Raw genomic sequence first — 25,599 nt, 5'->3', positions numbered from 1 at the left:
ATCAGCATCTACAAGAAAGAAAGTGAAAGCCGGACCCATGTTCGAGAGAAACCTCAAACTCAGATGAGAAAAACGGTTTGGCCACATGTTCAAGAGAAACCTCTAACTCAGATGAGAAAAATGGTTTGGCCATGTATAGGATTAGCACTATTCAGCTCGCAACTCCAGAGGATCCATGGAAAAAAGAAGGAAACAATTAACAAGACAAAAAAGAATGTACCAACAACATTTGAATGGGGGAAAAATGAATCAATTGAAATAATTTTCTCTATTCCTTTTTTCCTCTTTTTCTGTTTGTTAAGAATCCTTATTTTGATGTTATAAGCTTCTGAATGCAAGACAATGCCTCAAAAATTCAGGCTCGCTTTAGAACTACGTTCCAATTGAGATTTACAAAATTCTCTCTCCAAAAAGGTGCTCAGAAGATATAGCTGATTGCTCTGACTGAGGATAAGAGCAACTCAATGACATTGGTTTTCATCGCATATAGCAACAGTCATTTTCTTCTAACCATGACTGCGGATGAATAATATTTCGGACTAGGGTTATCTCACCTGTTTGATCCATATCATGAGGCACCAGGTTTTTCACTTGCTTTGTAATAAAGCATTTTTTGCACATAGAACATCATATATCCTTGCGCAGCCCTCACAATGTCCTCATTCACTTGAGTGATCCAAGCATCATCACACTTGTACCATTGATTACTCAACCGCAAATACGTTACATAATGTCCCGCTTCTAGCTTTCCAGAGTGAGTAATAACAGCAAACAACTCAAACTCAGAAGACAACTCGCTGGAACCATCCGGCTCTTCCCCATCAAAAGAGAAGATTCTGTTTCCAAATCTACCTCTCAATATAGACGAAGAAAGATAAGGAGCCATGTCTAAGGAAAACGGAAACTGTAAATACCGGTCGACTTTCCTCGACATTTTTTGCTTCGAAGAATGCTCAAACCTTTTGATGTGAAAGCAAGATACCAAAGGAAGCTTTCTTATTGACATCTGTTTGAGAGATTCTTGTTTCACTTGACACCGCTGGCAGAAGATCTCAGAGCCCAATCTCTCTGGTCTGGTGAAACGGTCCAGACACCCCATTAGGGTGGATATTCCACAGGTTTGGCTTGAACATTTGGAATCTGCCTCACCACTGCAAGAATGAAGAGATTTTGTGGATGGCTTCTTGGTAGAAGCCACCTGGTTTGGTTCCAAATCCAATGAGATGTCCACACACGGCTCATATGTCGCAGATGTGAAACCACATGCAGTACACATGACATCAGATCGCAATATGCCACAGAACACCCTATGAGCGATACAGCAATCTCCTTTGCCTGCATAACAAAAATACAGTAAAACTTGAGAGCACATTCAATATGACTCTGTAACTTCAGTATATTGAAAATGTTTTTTTCCAAACCTTTTCTCCTTTGGTATTGAAGTGAGAACGCAGAAATAAGTTAAATAAACATGATCACCGACATTCAAGGAGAAAGCATACAGCAATCAAAGCAGGTGCAAACACGAATGGAAATTAACCAACTTACATATTCAGTAGCAAACTAGCAATCGATATCTACATGACTGAAATTGAAATAGTTCCAGGAAAATGACACACAAAAGCCCACATATCAACAGTTTGCCCTATTCCATTTTGGACAATTCCTACCAGTGGTAGAAAATATGTAAGTATGTAGTAGCTCTTAAGCAATCCTACAGGTTTCAACCAATCAGTCACATCCAAGGTAACTTGCTCACTAGCAGTGCCCGACAAAACATTGCTCCTAATTTGCTAACCAACCAGCTACCCCAGAAGAAGGAAAAAGAAACAGATTGCACCTAACAAACATATATTTCCACTGACATCCAAGATAATAGGAGGGACAACTTAAGGAGAGGAAATAGACGAAGCACAGTTACCCAGTTATGGTTGAGATTTGCCATTGGAATAATTCTGCCTCGTCCCTTAATGCCAGATGATTGGAACTTCATCAAGAAGCTAAAAGGATATCTTGAAGGTTCTAAAGGATTTAGACAGGTTTTGACCTCCTGAACACTCCATAGGCTTGGCATCGGCTATGTCAAAAGATCAGACCCTAGAAATGGCACAAGCGGAGTCAAGGTGAGAATTAACATGGAAAAGATATTCCTGTCTTGAAACGAAGCAGACTAAGGAACATGGAGACTTACTGGAGAGAAGCAGACGATGACAATCTCGCACGTTCAGTATTAGCCCTAAATCTGAGAGCACTTGCCAACGCCTAAATTGCAAAAAGGGACCTAAACCCATACCCTGCAGTTGAATATTGAAGTTACTTCTCAACCTTCACAAGTATACTTGGATCAGCTTGATCAGAAGTCAGAACATACTAGTACCATAATAAAGAAGGTAGGGCCTATCAGGTGATTGTTTAGATTATTTTAGAAAGCCAGCAAACTTCCTGGTGGTTATGGCAACTCTGCTACTTGCACTAAGTTTTGGCATTCATTTGAATCAAATCCGATATTGAGGCAACAACTTGAAGTGTGTTTGTACTCTATCTTGGACCAAATAAATACCCGAGAGTTCTCACCACACAAACCAGTGCATCCAATGTTAACTTTGTAATCCGCCACCAATGTCAGAAACAGGAATCAAGAGGCGTCATGTCTAGAATGTTAACTTTGTGAACTGCCACAAATACCAAGGGTGGAAACAAGCACAAACAAGTCATGTTTCTTACTTTTAAATGCTTCTTATTTTTTTAATTTGTGATACGCAACCTTCAGGAACAAAAATGCTAAAATTGTGTTTCCGAAGACATGTCCTTACAGGAAAAACACAAATATTAATAACAACAGACAAAACACCTCATCTGAGCCAGCACCAGCAGTATCAACATTCATGCAAAATGAATTGGGCCCACAGTAAAAGACAGTTCCTAATAGAAGGTCCTTCGGGGCCCATATCACTAGCAAGACACCTAAAAGACTACATACCCAATAGGCCAACATGAGAGAGCTCACTCAGGCATACATTCATACTAACTAGAACCTAACAACCAGAATTTTCCCAGTTGTTTAATTGTTACAGAAACCTATTTTTACAGTCCTCAATCTCCAGTTATTGGGACATTTGAACTCGCAATTGAAATTAGGTATACCTCTAAAACACAAGGACAACAAACACAAACTTATTCAGCCGGAATGGATTTACCTTGACTCTGGGGTTTCCTTTTATCCTTCTCCACCTTTTCATGAATCCCATCAAGCATGGAAATGAAAAATTCATGAGCATCCTGTTGCTCATAACTTGCCAGGTTGGCTGCATGCTGCCACCAACTGTACAGAACTACGGGAATCAAAAGCTACACAAATTGACCCAACTCCCCAAAAACTTGAAATGCTATTTTGCAAACGGTGAACACACAGAAGCAACAAGGCGAATAATTACATCTGGCATAAACAAGTACTTTTACATGTTAATTTGCAGAACACCGTACAAAACATTATAGATACCAATTCTCAACCAACCCAACAGTTCTGCACCACAAGGTATTCGTTCCTAAAAGAAACCCTGTTTGCTTGCTGTTTTTATAACCATTTTTCTATTACTTTTCAAAAAGTGTATGGTTGCCAGTTTTTCAACTTTGCTTTCTGAGAACTTGTTAGAAAATAACATATTTCTCCAATGACATATAAAAAGTATTTTACTCCAAAAAAAATGAACGTTTATGATTCAAAAACAGTTTTTGAAGTGGGTCCGCAACCGATATTGAAAACAGCAACCAGCAACCAAACTGGTCCCAAACAGACATTCTAATTTGTCTCTATTCTGTTTAATTTCGTTTTCTTCTACAATCACACATAATCCAAAACAAATATTGTAACAACCGAACTACGATCATATTGAGCCTATGATAACCAAAAACAAGAAGAAAAAAAATTACGGGAATCAATAAATTAACATTTTCAAAGGTTGGTCCGCTGGTCAAGACCCGGGCCTGGGTTTTGGCCCGTTCTTAGTTTCGAAATCTTCCAAGTACTATCAACTCATTTTATGACTGCTCTATTTGGGCCCAACTTTAACTGGGCCCACTTTAGCGTTAGGTGGAATTAATCTTCATATTAGATTCGTGAAACGAACACTTGAGTTATGAAAAAAAATTTCCAAACATTTTTCGAGCTCGAGTAACTACCTGTATAGAAATTTTGCCGGGCTATACGTCGTCCGATCTCCCGAAAACGCAGCTGAAAATATCGCATCCATGTCACAAGCCAAACAAAGCCTCCAATTCTTATTATCATTCTTCCTAACACTATTGTTGTTATTCTTCTGCTGCTGCTGACAGAAATACCGGTTATGCCGATCGCTCAAGAAATAGTTCCTCAACGGCGGCGTGTGAAGCAACGCTTGCAACACAGAGTTCATAAAACATGTATTTCCAAGATTATTCAGCCCTCTCAGTCCCCAAGGCAGGCCCGATGACGTGGCCTCGCCGTTTAATGGGCTCGAATTACTGACCACTAGAGCTCGTTCCCTCGGATCCGGCGTCCACGGGCGGTAATCCACGCGGCGGCGCTTCCGTAGGTTCTCGGGCGGCGGTGGCAGTGGAGGATGGGCAGATCGTCCTTCACCGCTGCCGCCGAGAGTCGACGCCGCAGTCTGCGCGAGCACGACCGCCGTGTCGAAGTCTCGGTCGTAGACCTGATCCTTGCACATGCAGCAGAAGAGCTCGGCTCGGTCGACGTCGACCGCGATCTCGTGCCCGCCGCCGCCGTCTCCCGCCGCCGCGTGCGACGGGGCGTGGGCGAGGCAGGAGACGGCGGCGCAGGAGACGCAGGCGTAGAGGCGCGAGGCAGGGGATGACAGCCCGCAGGAGGCGCAGCGGGGCACCTCGTTCGGGTCCCGGCGGATCGCGGCCCGGCCCGGAGGGCGTACCCGGAGGCAGTCCTGCAAGGCCCTGAAGGGCTTGGCGCCGCCGTGGCGCGATCGGAAATCGGATAAATGCGAGCACGGCTCCGGTACCGAAACGGTGCCGTTTCGACGCTGGTGGTGGTTTGAATGTTGATCCATCTCTCCTCCTCTTTAAGATTGAATTGGGATCGAGGAAATGAGAGAGAGGAGAGAGGAGAGAGGAGAGAGAGAGAGAGAGAAAAGAGAGAGAGGGGGGGTGAAAATGGGGATCTGGATTAGGGTTTTCGATTCCAATCTGTGAAGTTCAGATCTGTCTTTTTTCCAGGGGAAAAAAAATTGATCCAAGGGAAAAAAAGAAAGTGCTTTTAAATTAAATTTGCTGTATAATTTTGCTAATTTCTGATCCTAAAATTAAGAGAGGGAGAGAGAGAGGACTGAGGACCAGGGAAGAGAGGAAAAGGAGCTACTCCTAGTACTGTTGCTAAAATGGTGCACCCAAGCTCCCCCTCCAATTTGGTTCAGTTTGTACTTTTGTGGCCCCCTCAATAATAATCTTTGAAAGTTCAAGCTATTTTTAATTTATATTAATATTTTATGTAATTTTGAAATATGCTATAATAAAATTAATTGAAGTTTGTCTGTCTGGCTCGTAGAATAGATTATTCTAATAAGTTTACTCGAAGTTAAATAAGAGTATGATAGTATGTGAATAAAATTGGTGATGGTTATTTTTTTTTATCATGAATTCTTTTTACCGAGAGCACTCAATTTCATGAAAAATTATTTCTTGTTTCAAAAATACTATCGCGTGTTTCAAGGACCTTCCCTACTACACATTTGTGTGAGATTACCATCAAAATGTAAGGATGATACATAAATATGGGGTGAAAAAGGCACGTCACAGTGCTCTTATGTAGCTTTTATTTTACAGTGCTGACTTAATATACCAAGTACAGTTTTCAAGGACCACTCTTCACTCTTGGGTATGCCCAATCGTAACAATATAGAAAAACATATATCATTTCAAGGTGAACTCATGGTCCCTGGGAAAGATCTGGGAATGTTGCTAAGCGGAGTGCCGAGCAGTATCCAACCATCCATTTTGGTACAACAATTCGAATTGAATCTGAGCATACATAGATCTAAACCGTTCAATGCTCAGTCAAAATCCGAATCGATTGCCGAAATCAACGACCGGATCGACCGCTTGACACCACTGCCAAGCACCCTCGCTTGTCTCCCAATCCCTTGGGAAAGACAACCATTTTAATGCCCAATTATAACGATAGAGCAAAAATGTCATTTCAAGGCGAAATCAAGCAACATTATGGCCAGGTATGACAAGGCAAGCATAAGGAGTCAATTCTTCCCCGAATCAAAAAAAGAGAGAGGAGTAATTCTTCGAGCATTTCCGACCCATCTCAAAAATTTTCAAAATGAAGAATGAATTTGCCATATTAGAAGAAGATTTTGAAATTTATTTGCATTTTTTGAACTTATAAGAAAATCTATAAGGGACCCATTATACTTTTTAGATATTTGAATTTCCAAATTGCTTTTGTTTCTCCAAATATGGATTACCCTGCCCCCAAGGTTGATCACATCCATTCTCCATTTGCCTTTGTTTGCCCTGATTCCAAACACAAGGTTGATCATTCCATTTGCGTAAAAAAAAAAAAAAAGAATATGGCCCCCATACATTTAACCACTACAGGATTCACCGGGGAAGCAAGAAATGGGGCAAACTAGGAGTGGAGCCCAATTTACAAAAACCCTCGGCACCAATAGCCTAATAAAATTGCAATCCTTATTTCTTGGTAAATTCGATCGTTTTACGGCAGATTTTCTGAAAGCACCAGAACCACTGCCAATAATTGTCCAATGCACTGGGTGTGAAAATGGCGATATCCGCTGGATGGACTTATAATAAGCTCCTCAGGGAACAATGACGTTCATGAATTTTCTCTTGGCAAATGCCAACCACCATTTGTTTGGGGTTCCGTTGGGTCTGTACGCCACGCTCAAGAGTCTCCCACTTGTTTCCTCCCTTATCTGCTTCAAGTAATTCCTGAATAGCTCTGTAATCAATCAATTGTCATGACACCGAGGAAGAAATGGAAGCTTCAAGTTCAGAACAAGTAAAATAGTCAACACATGGAGTTGGTATCACAGCTCTAAGCCTCTAACAGGTTCCACTCAGTACAACGAAACCTTATGGAGAATTATTCCACAGTTAAATAACTATTACTCGTTTGGCAGAAAGAAAACAATCATTCAAGGAGCAAATAATACAAACACCACAAGAAAAGACAATGAAAGAACGGGTACGACAATTACAGCTTTGACTACTTCTGATCTTTGTTGGGATAGTGTTTGGTACTGCTGCTTTAATCACAACAACAATAATGTCACCTCTTATGGACCAATCTAAAAACTTTGCTACAAGTATCCCATTGAAGACAATGATGGGCTCTAACCAATTCATTCCACAAAGGACCAATATGTATCGAAAAGGCAAAAAGGTGTGCAAAATTCCAGTGCGGGTGTTACGCAAAACTTTTTAGATTTTAAAAGCTGATGGCGTAAATCAAAATTCTCAGAATCAGCTTTTAAGCAACTTTTTAAGTTGGTTTTGGTCCAATAGCATAAGCAGAAGTTGTGCCAAACAAGTTGCTGAAGTTTCCTAGGCCTCAATGTATGTAAGCAAAAATAAGTAATTACCAACTAGATAACGAAAACAAAAAACTTCCAAGGAGCTTTACCTGCTTCTCTCTGTGATTGAGGTAGGGTAAAGAGCCCCGGAAAAGGAAAACCCGATTCTCCAGGAACAGGAACATTTTCCAACCCCAAGTTAATGATTGCTTTGGTCCCTTCAGCTAAAGTCCTACACCCCTCAAGTCTCTTCAAAGCCACATTGATATAGAATGTCAGGTAGATAAGAAGCTTATCAGCGGAGCTTTTGATATCAAAGTTTCTGAAGAAGACATTCGCGCGGAAGAATGTGATTGCCTCGTCAACAATATCGGTTCTATCTACATAGAAATTACACATGTTTCGTGAATAGAATAAAATCATCAACTCTTTAAAAAATGAAAACATTCCAACCATAACCTTGATCTGAAACTGGAGCGGGACCCTTTATATGGCTTTTTAGAGGAAGAAGAGGGCAACCACAAGCTTTAGTAATTTGTTCATCATCAACAAAGCTAGAATGATAAACCTGGAACAGCCATGATACAAAAAATATTCACATGAGTCTCCGGACCTCATCACAAAATAGAAAACCCAACATTTGAAGATACTTTCTAGCCAACCAAAAGAATTATCACTTAAGTGGGGGTCATCAGCTCCTTACAGCCACAATAAAACAGGCACAATGCTAACAACTGCTAAATAAATAGCAGATAGCACACGCATGTACGGGTTTGGTGAGAAGATTTTTATTTTCATATATAAAGACAATGTGAAAAGCATGTCACAAGTAGGGACACCATGGAAAGTCAAAACTATTTGCCTCAATCATCCGCCGGAAGTTCAAAAATTGTAGCACTAAGTTTTTAAACTCATTAATAGTTTGAGCTTAAGCAGGTCAATACCTACTTAAAGCTGCATCCTTGCCACTTACCTTTCCAACCAACCAACCAAAGTTTTGTTTTCCACTCAATAGGGGTTTCCAATAAAAATAACTTTAAGGAGTTTTGGATTGGTATCCACTGTCCATCCAGTCAAAACAACAGAAAGAGATTAGAATAGAAGTTAAGCGAAGTAGCTAGTTCCCATACCATGTTAACTCCAGAACAAAATGCTGCCTTATCACGAAACCTCACTGATCAAAATGATTGCACTGGCTGAGCAAACTTACCTGTAAAAATCATCGACACATAGTTAACAGAGCTGATAACATGTAATATTATAGTTAACACATGAAACAGTTATCCATATAGTGGAGTAGTTTTAGACCTATATTGAGTAGAGAAGGAATAATCTGCTTTTATAGGAGAAAAGACAGAGCTCAATGAGTTTATAGAATAATCTGCTTTTATAGGAATAATCTGCTTTTACAATGAGTTTCACACAAAATGTTATCTTCAATCCTTGAACCTTTGACCCCTACATAAGAGAAAATAGAACAACTGAGCTTGCTGGAAGATTAACGAAGCTGAAAGAATAAGCAACATGAACCAACACAGCAAGTCAAATATTATTTAGACCCTCTGAAAAGATAACAAATGACCTTTAGGAATGGACCAACCAAAGCCTACTAGCCAGTGGGCACATCTGTTTAGCTTTCCGTATACCATATTTAAATCCAACTCAAAGCGGGAAGACATCTAAACAATGAAATGGAGGATATGTTTAGCTACATACAGCAAATGGTATTAAGAACGGTGTAACATTTTCACATCTGGCAAACCAATTATTGTGGGCCATGCCTTTGCAGCAAGGGCTGAGGATACCCAAATGAGACCAAAGTTAGTAGATGTTACCACCCCTCTAAAGGAGTCTGTGACCTTACTGTGAACCCACCCATTCGTGGCTGAAGATGAGAGACTTCATCACAGTTTAAATTCAGCTTATCCATTGTGTTATAAATCTATTTATGAAGCAGATTTCTGACTTCACTCCCATCTCTAGCAGGACAGGTTGGCTTAAAGCTGTTTCCAAGAAATTAGGACCAGCTCTTTCTTCTTTTAAATGTTGGATAAGAAAGAGAGCTTGAAAGAACATATTCATTTTGGATTTCCATATTGACCATAGAATCAGCCTATATGACATAGAAGTGAGCTCTCATCCATGACTTCTGGAGTTGAAAATTCCAAGCCATTCTTGGAGTCGAAAATTCAAAGCCATTTAGCATCCTAATATAGGTCATGCGATGAGGATGACACGTATTGAAGTGGTGTGAAATTGTGGTATTCCTCCTTGATTGAGAAATAAAAGCTAGATTAAGAACCAAGTGGAAACTACTGAAAACTTGGACTTGAGCACTTTCGGCCAAATAGGGGAGCGACACCAGGTGTTGGAGGTTTCTCTCTCAATCAACGTGGGGTCATGTCTAAAATCGAAATGATTCCACTGGATTCAGCCGAGGCTTATATCTCAACGAGTGCACTCACGATTCAGGAGACAAGAAATCAATAAAGCCGATCCAACCCCATCTGGATGGGGTTTTCATATTTTTATCCAACATGATTAATCAAGAAAGGCACTAGGTGGGCACTCCACAATTGATCGTTTAATTCAGGGTCTGACCTCCTCCATACAACATTGCCATCCGATTCGGATTCCCACTGAATCGACACTGGTATTGCCTATTGAGTGAAAACTCATCATACCCATTTCTTTTCAGACCCAAATTGAAGAATCCTCGGTGGTCTTGGCCTGGAACTCAGATATTTGCTCCATCCTAAGGTCTTAGGTTCAATTCTCCTCGCCAACAACTCTCATGGCCATCTCACCTCACCCTTATGCGTGTGAAATGGCTGTAGGAGGGATTGCAAGGATTAGTTTGAGATGTGTGCAAGCTGACCCTGGACACCTTGCATTACCAAAAAAAAACTAAAGAATCCTTCATACAAGAATGCACACAGAAGCCCTAATTCGATCAACGTGGAGCTAATTAAAGCCGAAATTCACCGAGAAAATGCCACCGAAAAGATTAATCTGACAATAAATTGAAATTTGTGGACAAAGTGGTACCTGAGTGATCGAATGAAGACTAGGGGATCATCGTTGCAGTGCGGATTAGATCGGAGATTTTCGAGTCAACTGCTCGGGAAATGGTTTTGGTTGGTTGGTTGGTTGGGAAGTCTCGGGATGGACTTCGGAACGACGTCACTTCGGTTCTAAGATTCATCCGTGATGACGTCACTTCGATAGCATCCTTCTTGTTGTTGGAGAGGGAGAGAGAGAGAGGGAGAGAGAGTTGTATTGGAACCGTTCTAGAAATCTTTTTAAGAAACAAGTAATTTATTTTATATTTTTAAATTTAAAAATAATATAAATAAAAAATATTTTTTAATTTTTTTATACCGTATAAAAGATCTTAATGAGATCTATCAAATAAGATTCATATTAGTAAAAAAATTATTTACGTAAATATATTTTTTTAAATTTAAAATCACATTCTTAAAAATAAGTACTTAAATCAAGTTGCGTAACGGAGCCTTAGTTATACTCGGTAGAAATAGCCCATTGGGTACTGTAAGAACTAATTTTATTGAGGTGTTTGTTGAGGATGCTGAATGTTGATTTTTGTGCAAAGATCTAAAATTGCATTTTACTTACTCTCTTTGCACTTGCATTCTTTTGACATTTTTTACCGCTCGTCTCTTTAGAGGGAGGGATTTCGTAGTAACAAAAAAAGGAAAGAAAAGAAAAGGTTATGATTTTTAGCAAAATCACTCGTTTGAATAAAGTATTTTGGTAAGAAATGAAGAAAAAAAATACAAAGTTAAAATTAGCAATGGGAGATTCGCACGAAAAAGTCGTGCCCGGTTATATATATATTGGGGACATGGCAACGTGCTACACACGAAAAAGTCGTGCCCGTTGATTTAATTTTGGGTGTTATTGTAGGATGTAATATATGTTATAAATTACTATATGAATTTGTATTTATGAAGTGAAAGTTTTTATATTGATCTTGTATGTTTAAAATTTGGGGTTTGGATTTGAACCTTGTAAGTTAAAGTATTTATTTTTTGTTGAGTCATTTTTTATTTGACATTTAACAGTTTCAAGTATGATTTTGTAAACCTATATTAATTAATGTAAAATTGTAATCAACTCTGTGGTTAGCCCAAATTAAATTTGGGCCTAAGTTTTTCCTTTCCTTTGTTGTAAGCCGGGTTCTACTGATCTTCTTCTTATCGTCTCTTTCACCGTGACAAACGGAGCACATCCTCTTCTTCGGGTCTTTTTCACCAAAACAAAGGAGATCAGCAAAGTCAAGAATGAGAGTTGGAAGTTTGGAAAGACGAAAAATACCCCGCACAAAAAGATGAAATAGAAGCATATTTGCGAGGAAACATACGAAATTCCTCAAAAGTTCGGAAACCTAGTAAAGTAATATGAAAAATCGCATGAATTATATGTGAATAGTGTCTCTGCCCTATCATCTAGCGTGACAAAATGACGAAAATACTTGCAACCCAAAGCACATCATTTCCTAATCGGACGGCACATTTGAAAAATCATACGAAAATGTTGAACAATTATTATATAGTCACAAACATTTTACGCATACACTTACATTTTTTTTAGAGTTCCACACACACTACATTTGGAGGAGTAGTGTGTGAGCCATAATGCATAATGCAAATGTGAGGGAGTTTATGTAAATGTTTGTTTATGTAGATGTTTGTTTTTTTAAGAACCCACCTAATTGCGTTTAAGGTAATTTCAAACTCAAATATAACGAAAATGAAAAATATTTTTTAATTTTTTTACACCATCAAACAAGATTCATATTGGTAGAAAAATTATTTACATTAACACATGATTTTTTATTTTAAAATTATCTTCTTTTTTCCAAAACCTTCTTTTTTAAAATAGAATGTCACCTAATACAGAGAGAGAGAGAGGAGGCGATTTCTAGAAGAAGAAAATTGAACGAAGAAGAACCCGCGAAGAAGAATCGATCTAACCCCAGATCTCATCCAAGGTCAGAGGCGATTTTCAGAAGAAGAAAATCGAACAAAGAAAAGCCCGCGAAGAAGAATCCATCGAACCCCAGATCTCATCCAAGGTCTCTCTCTCTCTGAACGCGAAAGAAATGGGAAAGGATGAGAGAGACCTTTCGGTAATCTGAACTGGTTGAGGTTATTTGAGCCGGACCTCTTTTAGACCGCGAGATTGGCCTTTTTAATCCTGGCCGTTGGACACAATCCAACGGCTTATAAGAGGGGTGCGGATTTTCCTTATTATCGGGGATACCGCGGATAGGAAAAGGTCTGGGTATATGTCTATATATATGTAGAAAACACGCGACCCAGGGAAAACCCTAACCCCCGCCGGCTCTCTAAACCTTCTCCCCAACTCTCAACTACTGTAACTCTGTAACGTAGTTGTCCCAACATCCATCCTCCTGATTCCCGTTAAAGTTTTGGTACTCTCTCTCTCTCTCGATCGACGCACCATGCTTTGCTTGTATTCCTGCATAATGATTACGCATACTCTTGTGAATCGAAACAATTTTTTTTGTTGTTTGTACAGAGAGAAGGAAAATGCTGGACATAAATCTTTTTCGGGAAGATAAGGGCCACAATCCGGAAATCATACGCGAATCGCAGCGACGAAGATTTGCGAGCGTGGATCTTGTTGACGAGGTCATTCGTCTCGACAAAGAATGGCGACTGCGTAACTACCTATCTCTTATTCTCAATTTGTGCAATTCTTCATGGTTTTATATTCGAACATGTGGATGATGCAACTTCATATTGGTGGTTTAGGCCTGTTTGAGTTCGAACAATGCAGGAAAGATATTAACAAGATTAACAAAGACATCGGCAATCTGAAAATCGTAAGTATTACTGACGATTTACTGGTTGAGTATGATTATTGGGTTGTTGACAATTGAAACCAAGTTGAAGGGGACTTGATTAACCAAGATGAATATGAATAGATTTGTGCTTCTAATTTTCTGTTACACATGTTGCATAGTATTAAAACTTGCTGCTGTAATGAATCGTTGACAGTTATCCAACTTGAATTCTTGTTATGTTGGCCTTGTTTGTGGAAATTGTTAGTTCTTAGTTCCATAACCCCTGTCCGTGTTCAAATGATTTGTTGAAGGGTCTTCTTGTACTGCAAGACATGGGAAAACTAGTACTCTTAAACATGGATCTGCGAGCATGAAGCTTGGCAGGCTATTGATCAGATATCCCTAGTTTAGATAAGAAGGAAGGGGAAGGAAAGTAGGAAGGCAAGAGCCCTTGTTTGATTTTGCGATAACTAATTAAGGAACCCCCGTTTTGGAGGGCAAAATGTTTTGAAGTGAGGAAAGTCCTTTCATTTCTTTCCGGTATTATTATTATTATTTTTAGAGTCTTAGCCTGAAGGATTCACTTAACTAAAAGGTGTAGTGTTTCTGTCCTATTTCTCTCTTTTTGCTTCTATGTTTCGGTGTGTTTCCTCCTGCCAAACAACAGAAGCTTGATCCAGTTTTATTCTTTTCTTTGACCTACTTCCTTCTGTCCTCCAGTCTCCAACTAACTTGAACAAAGTTTCGAACACAGGTCCACCAGCATTGCTCCCTAGGAAAGTGGGGCTTTTTGGATCCCTTCTCTCTCGTTTGATCTCTTTCTCCTTTTCAAATTAAATTGCATGGTTTCATTGAGTATGAATCCAATCATGGGCTCATGTCCTATTGCGTGTACCTGCCTATAATGTCAGTAGAAAGTGTTCACCATTCCTCCCTTGCTATCCTCTTCTTGCTAGGACAAGGGTCATTCGTTCCAATGTTGCGTCAATGGAACCCCATAATTGTAGGAAATTTATATGAAAAAATTATAGGCTAGGATATTTTTAAGGCACGATGATGTAAGACCATAAAGGAAGTATAGGGTTTTTGTATTGCATGGAAGGTTTAGGGTTAGGGCTTAACAAAGTAGGAGAAACAAAACCAAAATAGTGTTGTTCCCTGTGAATAGTAACAGAGGCCGACAGTAAACAGAAAACAGGAATAAAAGAGAAAAATAGAAGAAAAAGCTTTATGAAGCACTCCTAGAGGGTTTAGGCATCACACCTAGGTTTGATTACATCACACAATCCATAAAAGAGGCTTTAAAAAATGCTGTAAAATTTCTCATACTATTCAACTCCATTATTAGTGATGCATAACATGTTTTTATATGGACTAGAGACTTCCTAATTTAAATAAGGAAACTCCTAAACATTTGACATCTACAATCAATCTAAACCTAAACAAGACATAATGAAAATACCAAATAAATAACTTGACCCCCAAGATGACCCCTACAGCCCATGTCCAGAGATCTTGAAGTTATGGAAATACCCCTGAACTATAAAAATTACCAGCAGCATACTTTGGCTATAATAAGCATAAACAAGAGTTTATTAGAACATGAGGCATCCCTATACATTAGTCCGCTTAAATCCATGGAGTTTGGCGAAACTAAGCAATTTCCGCATGCAAATGCTTAATCTTGTTCTTTCTTACTCCCTTTATGACGTGCATCATATGGTCACAAAATTGTTCTGGCGGTTACATGTTTGGTTTCTGTGGAAGGAAAGACAAAAATGGGTTTATCGCTGACTCATCTTTTTCAAGAAAATCAAATCAAATATTCATATATCTGGATATTATTGTGAGGCTATTTACATCAGACTAAACAGATCGTATCCACTCGGTAATACTTGATTAATAATAGTTAGAAACCCGTACCTATGTTCAGGGCTATTGATGGACTCTTAAGGACCTCCTTAGCAATATCTGCAGAATGAACAAGATGACAGTGTACCGCACCCTGTCTTCGTACATAGATGTCAAATCCCCAACCTACTTGAACTGTACCAATATTACCCAAGATACCCGAGCAAACGGTCAAACTGTAATCACTGCTAATACAAAACTGTTTAATCGTTCAGACAAACCTTGTTGAGATCAGCACTACGCTGCACACAATAACTAATAGTTGATGTAAGTGCAATATTCTAACGTTCCCACTTGGACTATAGTGGAATTTTTTAAGATATTTTAATGATGAAAAATCCGAATCATACTAAAGATTATATGAGACCTACCAACTAAAATTTAGTACTAGCCTATTACCATGATCAAAGTACCTTGGAGACCACTACTTCCAAGTAACAAAAGTGCTGTTGTGTGCATACCGAGACAATACTTGGAGCAACAAAGCACAGGATGAACAAAGCAAGTCTTTCTCATAATATCTCGTCAAAACTTCATGTGAACGAAGGGCGGTGTTTGGGAGCCTACTTTTTGGCTCTTCATTTTCAATTTTTTGGCTTTTTCAATTATGGTCAGAATGTATTTTAAATCTTGTAGAGTGTTTGGATGACATGTGCATGATGCATTTTGCAAGAGTAGTGTTTGGGAGATATGTGATCAAAAGGAATTATGGGTTGATTTTTTACCATGTTGCCCTCGGTTATTTATTATGAAATTACTTGTTAGAATGTGTATGAATAATGTTTTTAGCAATTTTTTAAAAGTTATATTGTGCAATATAGTTTTGCTCTTCCTTAATTGATAGTCTCCAACTTTTTTTTTTGGTTAATTAGGAAGAATTAACGATCAAGTAAATAAACACAAACGGAGGTATAGTTACTGTTATATCGATATTTGAAATTCTTCAACAGTTTTTCCTAAGTAGGAATCATCAAATAAACAAATAGGAGGGAGGGATAATTAACTTCGGAAAAAAAAAAATTATCATTATTGCATTGGCCCACCTTCTCGTTGTATCAAATAAGGTTATGATTGTAATTATTTGAAAAGGATAAAGGTAGTTATGTCCTTTTGCCCTTCACCAGACTGAATATGAAAAAAAGAGAAGTTGAAAAACTCCTCCCAACCTCTTTTTGCATTTCAGCCTAACATCAAAATATGAGAACTCATTTTATGGGAATGAGTTATGGCTTGGGGTTGCCAAACAGCCAAATGCCGAAAAGGGGAAATGGAAAAGGCCAAAAAGAGGTAGCAAAACAGGCTCAAAATATAAAATCACATGTCGGGAGTACACATATGCTTGGGACATATGTAATAGAACATGGTTGCAAAATCTAGATGAAGGCTGTCCAAGCACCTCTTGTTTTTGCATTGGATTCCATAGTATCTCGTGTTCTATTTGTGAAAGTGAAATTGAATTTTGTGGCTTATAGACACCGTAGTGGCTTTTTTGAATTTGTAAAATCGGTGGTGGTGGTTTGGTTTTGAACTAATTTACAATGGCTGAATGAGGAGTTGACTAGTTTTTTTGAGACTTGGGGTTTCCAATGAACTGTGTAATTATTGGGCTTGGAACAGGCAGGTAAGGATTCAAGTGAATTGATTAAAAGTAGTGATGAGAAAAAACAATTGACTGCGGAGAAAGAAATAGAAGTTCAGGAGGCTCAAGCTGCACTGTCTTCAAAATTGGAAATAATTGGAAATTTGGTGCATGATTCAGTTCCAATTAGCAATGACGAGGTATGCATGACATTATATATGGTATTCTATTTATGAAAGTTTGGGAAACTTTGATTCATGAAAACAATTTAGCTATTCAACTGACGATTCATGCCTAAATTGACACAAATCTATGGGTGAATCTGTCGGCGATGAATTTTGTGAGTCACATTTTTATTCAATATTCCGTTTACAAATTTTAATTTATGAAATTACCAGGTCTAAGTCTTTTGAAAGATTCCAAACCTTTTCTCATCTTTTTTTTCTTTTCAAAACTATTTTCTGGAGTGTTTAGTGTGGGAACTATTGATGTCCTGCATTTTTCTTGATCAATTTGTGATTACTGATTAGATGATTAAATACGACCAAGTCACTGTTTTCTCTTATTTTTCCCATGAGAATGTATCTTCTAAGGATATTTGAGTCTAAGAAATTTTTGGACACAAATTATCTGCTAGTATTATGTTGAAATGAATACAATTTAATAGGATATGAGTCGTACAAGTAAGACTCAAAGATTTAGTTATACTGTGCACCCGTTAAAGATTCCCCACACTTTTCCCTCCTATCATTTACTCTTTAAAGGATAAGAAATCCATTTTTTAAATGTCAACAGAGAAATTTACTGAGGTTTTAAATGGTCTTATAGTTGGTGGAACTCGGACTCACACATGGTGTTATGAAAGCAATTGTCTTCCCAACTAGATTAGACAATCATGGCATTCAACCATAATTATTGTATAGTTTCATGATTATCAACTTATTTAATCTCTTTCAGATTGATGAAGTAGTCAATATCAATTCATGATATGATTCTCGAATCTTGATTAGATACAATTCTCGTTTTGATAACTATTTGTGTTCGTTTGTTTTTTACGACTTATGAAGGCAAATAATGTCATAATCCGCTCTTGGGGGCAGAAGCGGGTGGAACCCAAACTAAAAAATCACGTTGAGCTTGTTGAGCTTCTTGGTATTGCAGATACAAAGAAAGGTATTTTGTTGGGCGGTTCATTTCTGTTGTTTAAGAAATGTTCTTTTGTAAGTTGACATAAGCAAGATCTTGAAGTACCATTAAATATAATTGTGTATTCACGAAACATCTTTTGTGAAGTTTTCGGAGTTTTTCCAATCTTACCTTTTCTTCTTCCGAGATTTCTCTTGAGCAAAAACTGATTCTGTGGATTTCACTAAGATTGGAAAACTTCCTCCTGAAAATTTTCACGCCAGTTTGATGCACTGTGAGGTTTTGAGTGAGATCTGTCGTTTGATTGTACTCTTCTTTGGTCACTTGTGTTGTCCTAGAAGGCTAGAGCAAGTAAATCAAATAATTAAAACGCTAACCACCGCCAATGGGCATTGGTAGCCTCAAAGTATGTTTAAAAAGTAGGTGAAAAGTGTGAAAGATATATGTTAGGCTGTCTCAAAAAATATGAACATGCATTTTTTTTGTTTTTTTTTGGGGGGGGGTGTCCTAATTTGTCGGCATTATGTCCCTTTAGCTACTGTTGGCACTCGGCATTATGTCCCTTTAACCACTGCCTATCGGGCTGTGGTTTTAAATAAAACTGTGTATCAAGTATCCAAGGTTGGGAATTTGGAGATTAATGTCCTCTCATGTCCTGATTGTCAGTTTACTTCCACATTGTATGGTCTTCTCTGTTATAAGGTCTTCTTTATCTCATGGATTGTTCCCTCAAAATCTTGCTTTTCATTATTCATAAGTGCATTATCTCTACTTTTCGTTTATGTGTTCAGTTTTATTAATCTTTGAATGCTAATGTGTTGTGGAGAATCTAGGTGCTAATGTGGCGGGAGGTAGAGGATTTTACCTGAAAGGAGATGGTGTACGCCTTAATCAAGCCCTAATTAATTTTGGTCTGGATTTTCTGGAAAAAAGGGGATATACGTCACTGCAGACTCCATTCTTCATGAGGAAGGATATCATGGCAAAATGTGCTCAATTAGCACAGTTTGATGAAGAGCTTTACAAGGTAAGCCGGTGATGATTTAGAGATGTTAGGATCAAGTAACTGAGTGAGCATACATTGTTTGTGTACTCACCATCCTAGTTTTGGTTGAATTGTCAAATATTCTCATTTAATAGTAAGCCTATCCGCTACAAATATTCGCAACTGCATATATCAGTTTGTCCAATTGTCCGTATTGTGGGGATCAGGATCTTTCAATAGAGGATTCTGCATTCAATTTTGTTCATGATTATTGCTATCCTTAATCACTGATATTGTATACACCCTCCATGAAATGAAACACATGTGAAATTGCGTGTCTGATTCGAACCAAGTTCAAATTGCTCAGTTAAGAGGTCAATGAGAGAATGAATAAGGAGAAGCAAAGAATTTCTTCATACCGTATTCCTTTGTTTGATGATTATAGTTCTTTCTATTAACTGGCGTCTTCCAGATAAGATCTATCTGCACGGATGCTTATGCTTTTTCCTTCTCCTTGTGACCTTGTTGGCATGCGTCCTAGATGGTTTGTCTTGAAGTAGATAAGCTGTTCCAAGTGCCTCTCCAAATTACTTCTCCTGTGATTTTAGTCCTCCACAATTAGACGATGCCTGATTTAGTTGTTTGGTAACAGGTAACTGGTGAGGGAGAGGACAAATATTTGATCGCCACTGCTGAGCAGCCGCTTTGTGCGTATCATCTGGATGATTGGATCCATCCATCACAGCTACCGTTAAGGTTATAACAACCTCCATGAATATCATCATCGAAAAAGAAAAAAAGATAACCTCCATGCATGAGACTTATCTGTTTGGCTGTTGACGAGGAGTGTTTTGTTGTTTTATTTCTTTTTTGGTTCTTAATATGTATTGGTTGCTTATTGTTGAGTATATTTTGCATGAATTACCAGGTATGCTGGATATTCATCTTGCTTCCGCAAAGAAGCAGGTTCACATGGTCGAGATACTCTTGGAATTTTCCGTGTTCATCAGTTTGAGAAAGTGGAGCAATTCTGTCTTACTAGCCCAAATGGCAATGAATCGTGGGACATGCATGAGGAAATGATTAAAAACTCTGAGGAGTTTTACAAGATGGTATGGAGCTTTCATTCCCTAGAATTTTGGTAAACTATGTGTATACTTAAGTTATTTCTTCCCCTTACTTTAGGGTTTCTATAGGTGGGCTGTTAGTCATCCATGGGTTGTGTTGGGAGTTTGAGCGATACATCAACCCGTTGCGGCGTGCTCAAGGCCCGATTTGTATGGGAGTAACGACAAAGACTCACCACATCACATGGGCCTAGTGATGGCAACGGGGCAGATTGGGGACGGATATAGCAATATCCGAACTTCGAACCCTTCACTTGTTCCCGAATCCGCCCCGATCCCTGACGGATATATATTTTTGGGATCGCGGGCAGATCGGATCAGGGACTGCTTTATCTCCAAATCCGATTGGGTCCCCAATTTTTTCATTTTTTTTTAAAATTCGAATCCGCTCCGATCCCCGAAAAAATCCCCGAATATCCGATCCGTTCGGGACGGGTAACAGATCGGATACGGACGGGTCGGCCGAGATTGCCATCCCTACATGGGCCCAATATACATTGAATGACCCATATCCATTTAAAAGCCAAGCCTTGTTAGTGGTGAGTCACCCAATTATATATTAAGGTCCAACCATATTTCTGTGTATTCGATGTGGGACTTAATGTTCACACTTGTTCTATCAAATCTCCCCCTCATATGTGAATTGTCCATTGGACCTTGATCTCTTTCTTTGCATCCAAACTCGCCCTTGATTCTGATGTACTACTCTCAACCCTATCTCCCAAACTAGGCTTATTCAGCACCTAGTGCAACGATTCAGAGCCACATCATCGACCCACCTTGCTTCATTGGGAGACATATGGGATACCCACTCCATCGATATAGAGCCATCCAATATAACACTTCAGCATCGAGCCACCATGCTTCTTCGGGAGTCGCCTTGGATTTTTTCCCGCTCCACTAAGTGTTCTCCATGCAAGGCCATTCAATGGCGCGCGGAGAGTCTTCCCATAGATCGTCTCTGATACCACTTTTTGGGAGTTTGAACGATGCATCGACCCACCACTAGGTGCTCACGGCCCAATTTGTATGGGAGTAACGACAAAGAGTCCATCACATCACTTGGGCCCAATATACATCGGATGAGCCATATCCACTTAGCTAAGCCTTGTAAGTGGTGAGCCACCCAATTGTATATTACGGTCCGTCTAACCATTTTTCTGTTTATTCGATGTGGGACATTCACACATGTTTTAATGAGTCAACTTATTTATTTATAAGTGCGATTTTTTTTTGGTATTATGTATTTGTTATAGAAGTCTAAAAAATAGTAGCCTCTTTTGTTTGCAGTAGTCTGTACTCTAGTTTGGGAAGTCTATATAAGGCTATGTTATGCTTTTAAATTAATAGAGTTTATATTTTGGAGGAATCTCGTAGCTTTTAGCTTTCTTGTGAGTTGTGTGGTGCAATTCTAATTCTTGTGTCATGCTTTGGGACTCTAGGCGTGATGCCTAGCTTGTAGGAGTGAGTCTTAGAGTTTTTGTTATCTTTCTTTCTTTCTTTTTTTGTAATTCCTGAAATAATCAACTGTCCAACAGATATTTGTTACTGTTCACAGCCTTCAAACAGCCACCCAACAGGCCTAAAGTACAGAATTTTCCTTCTCATCCGTATTTTTGTGGTGCATCCTAGAACCCTAAAATTGTACACTTGTCCTACATCTCTAGGACTATCTCCAATATCTTTCCGTAAATCTTTGTTCTCCTAAGTTGATGTTCCTTGTAGCACCATTTTTGCCAACTCTGTTCAGCCTCGCACACAGCACCACAATACTTATTCAAAAGAAAAATAGACTAATTGTGTTCCATAAATTGTCTTCAATCAGTCAAAGGCCTGCCTGAAGGATTAAAAGGCAAAAGGAATTGGGATACACAAATATTGTCTTACACACTCGCAAGTATGTACTGTACACACCCGCTTACAGTCCTTGTACATGTTATGTGTTTGTTTATATTAAGTAGCTTCTGTGACTTTAGGTTAATGTGTCCAAACATGTGAAGAACTGAGGATATAAAATAGAGAAGGCGGCAAACGGCTGAAGGGACATCAATTGTATGTTTTTTTTCCTTTCAACTTGTATTCGGTTCCACTTTAGTTCAGAATTCCATGGGGGGGCTCTTGGCTATTTATAAAATATATGTGAACTGCTGCAAAGCAGAACTGGAAGGGGCCAAAATGAATTTTTGCCTAGTTCGAGAATTCACTTTATTATTATTATTACATATATGGAGTGTATATTTGGTGATTTCTAGGTAGTTGCAAGTTTAGTTTGTGATGCAGTAGGATTTAGGGGCGTTTGTGTCTATTTACTGTCCCTAGTATTGTTAGGGTCTTGAGTCTATAAATAGGTAAGTTGTCTCTCTATCCTTTGGGGTTTATCCCCTTGAATGAGATTTTGCTCTTTTTCTTTAATCTTGGATTCCCTTTGATATTTTGACTCGATCCCCACCATTCAACTTGCGGAAATCTTGTCGGAAAACTACCCTCCGTGGAAATCTCGCCGGAGACACCATTTCACTTGAAATCTCCAGATCTGAACAACCCACTGCTCTAAACATCATTTGGTATCAGATCTGAACAAATATTATCAAGAGCTAGTCTCTTTTGTATCCCAGTTGGGAGTTTCTCTCTATATTATCTATGGGTATCTTGGTTTGCATCAGTTTGCCAAATGTTGCATACTTGACTTGTTATGTTGAGGAAACAATTTTGGAATTGATTGGATGATGTTAAACTCTACCATCGTACTAAAAGAAATGCAGTATCCTGTATTGGGGCCGTGCTGGTGACATCATGATTTATCTCTTTTTATCGATGTTTGCTATTTGTAACAATATGACAATTCTTTTCTGCAGCTAAACATACCCTATCAAGTTGTGGCTATTGTTTCGGGTGCTTTGAATGATGCAGCTGCAAAGAAGTATGATTTGGAAGGATGGTATCCTGCATCAAATACTTACAGAGAACTTGTGTCCTGTTCAAACTGTACTGACTATCAGTCCAGAAGATTAGAGATTAGATTTGGACAGAAAAAGGTATAGATGTTGTCTGCTTCCATCTATTTTACTAGTGGAATTGTTCAATGTTAGTTATTACTGGCCGTTAGTGATTCACGATTGACATAATGATGATGTCATTGTGTGAAATTTGATAAGTAAAGGCTCTGTTCTGTAACTTCTGTTGTCAAGAATTTATTATAAGAAATTTATTCGGGCAAAACATAAGTGAAGCATATGGAAATGGATTTTCCCTTGTGCGTTCATTTGATAAAAGAATTTTGTACGAAAGTTGAGGTGTTTTGGTTTAAATAGGAAACTCGTTTAAAAATTAGATTCCTTCAAATCTTGCACTTTTTGTAGGACAACTTTTGAGATAATTCTAATCCTAATGGGAAAGTCTAAAGTTAATATAAAAGGGCAGGCAAGTTAGATATTCCCATAGTTTTCTTTCCTTTTGCAGCAACTGAATGCAGCCTAAAGCAAATAAGTTTGTACATCAACATACCAAGAACCTGAATTGAGATAAGCTGCAACTGGGGTCAATATCCCCTCAAGGACTTGCGATCACTTTTTAGATGCCCCAGTTGATGGGCTGTGTTTTAGAGTTTTGTACTTGGCTTATATACTTGAATTTTCACCCTTGCTGAAAATTTGTTTTGCAGAGTAATGAGCAGGCTAAGCAGTATGTTCATCTGTTGAACTCTACCCTCACAGCGACAGAGAGGACTATGTGCTGCATCCTTGAGAATTACCAGAGGGAAGATGGTGTTGAGATTCCAGAAGTGCTGCGAGATTTCATGGGTGGAAAGACCTTCCTCCCTTTCCCTAACAACCCTGAGAAAGAAGCAAAAGGGAAAAAATCCAAGGCTTGACAGCTTTCGCATGGACATTTAGAATGATTGATATTTATGTGAACGCCTTATTGCTCTGGTTCGAGTACTTCTTAGAGCATTTCCAAGGGAGGTAGCATATTTGAACCACTCGCAACAAGTGCACTCCAAGGGACTCTTCAAACTTTAAGTTTGTTATTACTCTTTGTGCTTAAAGGGACTAAATGCTAAATTTGATTAGATGGAAGTTAAAAGAGCCATTTCTTAACTCTTCAAAAATTGAAGAGAGAGGGATAGAGAGTTACACCAACATGGTGTAACAAGTTTGCTACTTCCCTTGGAGTGGCTTTGGTTGACTTGGATCTTCAAATATGGCTTAGTTTTGGTTCTGCTACTCCCTTGGAGATGCTCTTAGAGTTTCCGAAAAACATGCATACGATGAAACAGTCATACGATGGATGCCTAAGAGTTTGTTAGTTTGTTTTTATTAACTAAAGTGAGACCATTATGTGATCAGATATGAGCTCTCATACATATGGTATGAATTGGAGGCTACCTATTTCTCTTAATTGTTGGCCAATTCGTAGGAGGTGGGATTTTATGATGTCTTTATAACTGCTTATGAGGGCAAAGGCTATGATGCTCCCAAGTGGTATGGGAGCATCATACTCCCAATGAATTACAGACAACACTTACCATTCACTAAGGCAACACTTACCATTCACTAAGGCAGAACTTACCACACTTGTGTGGTAAGTTCTGCCTTAGTGAATGGTAAGTGTTGCCTTAGTGAATGGTAAGTGTTGTCTGTTCTGTGGTAAGTAATCCTCCGTTTTTTAGATCAAAACCACCTCATTTTTAACAAAACCACCCCATTTTTAGTTTTTGGTTTTGATCTAAAGGCTGTGATTTATCTATTTTCAATCCAAGGGCTGTAATTCATTGGGAGTATGATGCTCCCATACCACTTGGGAGCATCACAGAAGTTTTGAGATCAATCGTTTGAGCTTGTACTAGTGGCCAGATTTCTGTCTTTACTTGGGGGATACAGTTTCTACCGGCCCTGGTTTTTGAGCCGTGGAGTACCAGATGCCATGGAGAGTCATGTTTGTAGTTCAGAAGAAGGGAGGGCATTGGCCCTGATTTTGAGGTAAAGAATACTGAACTATATGGACAGCAGAATCGACTTACTGTGTCCACAATTCAGGTTTCATCTCGAGCCCAAAAATTTGTTGATGTCGTAGAGCTCGATGAGTGCCAGACATACCAATTTAAAGTTGATCAGAAAACAGTAACCTCATGGTCTAATGAAATTTATTGACTATGAAGTACATTTCCAAATTCATATATGGTGTTTATTTCAGGAAGAAGCATGTTCTTTGATCACTGAGTTCTTGATGTGTCCGGTCGAAATCATTTGTCGGGGAGATGTTTTACTCGGTCGAAATCATTTGTTGGGGAGATGTTTTACTCATTGAGTTCTACATTATGATCTGCAATAGGATGAGATTTTTGAGCTTGGGACAGCAGCCTTAAGGCACACTTGGATATTTTTTTTTTGGCCATATTTTATAGTTAGCGGAAGATGGTGAAATATTAGTCAACGGGAGCTTAGAGTCTATCCATGGCTTCGAAATTC

At 38.8% G+C, this 25,599-nt stretch overlaps 3 protein-coding genes across 6 annotated transcripts; 1 reads left to right on the top strand and 2 right to left on the bottom strand.

Moving 5' to 3' along the window:
- Window positions 1-245: 245 nt before the first annotated feature.
- Window positions 246-5,382, bottom strand: LOC131299903 (ubiquitin C-terminal hydrolase 22-like). Its single transcript, XM_058325479.1, has 3 exons — window positions 4,180-5,382; window positions 3,198-3,322; window positions 246-1,335 (listed from the first exon to the last, which is right to left on the bottom strand). The coding sequence occupies exons 1-3, from the start codon at window positions 5,055-5,057 to the stop codon at window positions 569-571; spliced, it is 1,770 nt and encodes a 589-aa protein (XP_058181462.1). The 5' UTR covers window positions 5,058-5,382; the 3' UTR covers window positions 246-568.
- A 1,182-nt stretch (window positions 5,383-6,564) lies between these two features.
- On the bottom strand, window positions 6,565-10,826 carry LOC131299881 (actin-related protein 2/3 complex subunit 3). 3 transcript variants are annotated; one of them, XM_058325456.1, is made up of 6 exons: window positions 10,599-10,815; window positions 8,859-9,008; window positions 8,681-8,760; window positions 8,010-8,118; window positions 7,661-7,930; window positions 6,565-6,976 (listed from the first exon to the last, which is right to left on the bottom strand). In XM_058325456.1, exons 3-6 carry the CDS (start codon window positions 8,681-8,683, stop codon window positions 6,834-6,836), a joined length of 525 nt encoding a protein of 174 aa, XP_058181439.1. In that variant the 5' UTR covers window positions 8,684-8,760; window positions 8,859-9,008; window positions 10,599-10,815; the 3' UTR covers window positions 6,565-6,833. The 3 variants fall into 3 exon arrangements, with proteins under 3 accessions (XP_058181439.1, XP_058181447.1, XP_058181453.1); XM_058325464.1 differs by having other exon boundaries at window positions 8,961-9,008; window positions 10,599-10,782; XM_058325470.1 differs by lacking the exon at window positions 8,859-9,008 and having other exon boundaries at window positions 10,599-10,826.
- Window positions 10,827-12,476: 1,650 nt separating this feature from the next.
- On the top strand, window positions 12,477-24,529 carry LOC131299866 (serine--tRNA ligase). 2 transcript variants are annotated; one of them, XM_058325442.1, is made up of 10 exons: window positions 12,477-13,008; window positions 13,116-13,259; window positions 13,352-13,422; window positions 16,912-17,073; window positions 17,941-18,046; window positions 18,853-19,046; window positions 19,657-19,760; window positions 19,933-20,116; window positions 22,987-23,166; window positions 23,793-24,529. In XM_058325442.1, exons 2-10 carry the CDS (start codon window positions 13,127-13,129, stop codon window positions 24,000-24,002), a joined length of 1,344 nt encoding a protein of 447 aa, XP_058181425.1. In that variant the 5' UTR covers window positions 12,477-13,008; window positions 13,116-13,126; the 3' UTR covers window positions 24,003-24,529. The 2 variants fall into 2 exon arrangements, with proteins under 2 accessions (XP_058181425.1, XP_058181430.1); XM_058325447.1 differs by having other exon boundaries at window positions 12,626-13,002.
- Window positions 24,530-25,599: the final 1,070 nt, after the last annotated feature.

The sequence above is a fragment of the Rhododendron vialii genome, chromosome 1a, assembly GCF_030253575.1.
Source record: "Rhododendron vialii isolate Sample 1 chromosome 1a, ASM3025357v1".
NCBI classification, from domain to species: domain Eukaryota; kingdom Viridiplantae; phylum Streptophyta; class Magnoliopsida; order Ericales; family Ericaceae; genus Rhododendron; species Rhododendron vialii.
The sequence above is the reverse complement of the archived record's forward strand: the minus strand, read 5'-3'. Positions and strand labels throughout refer to the sequence as shown.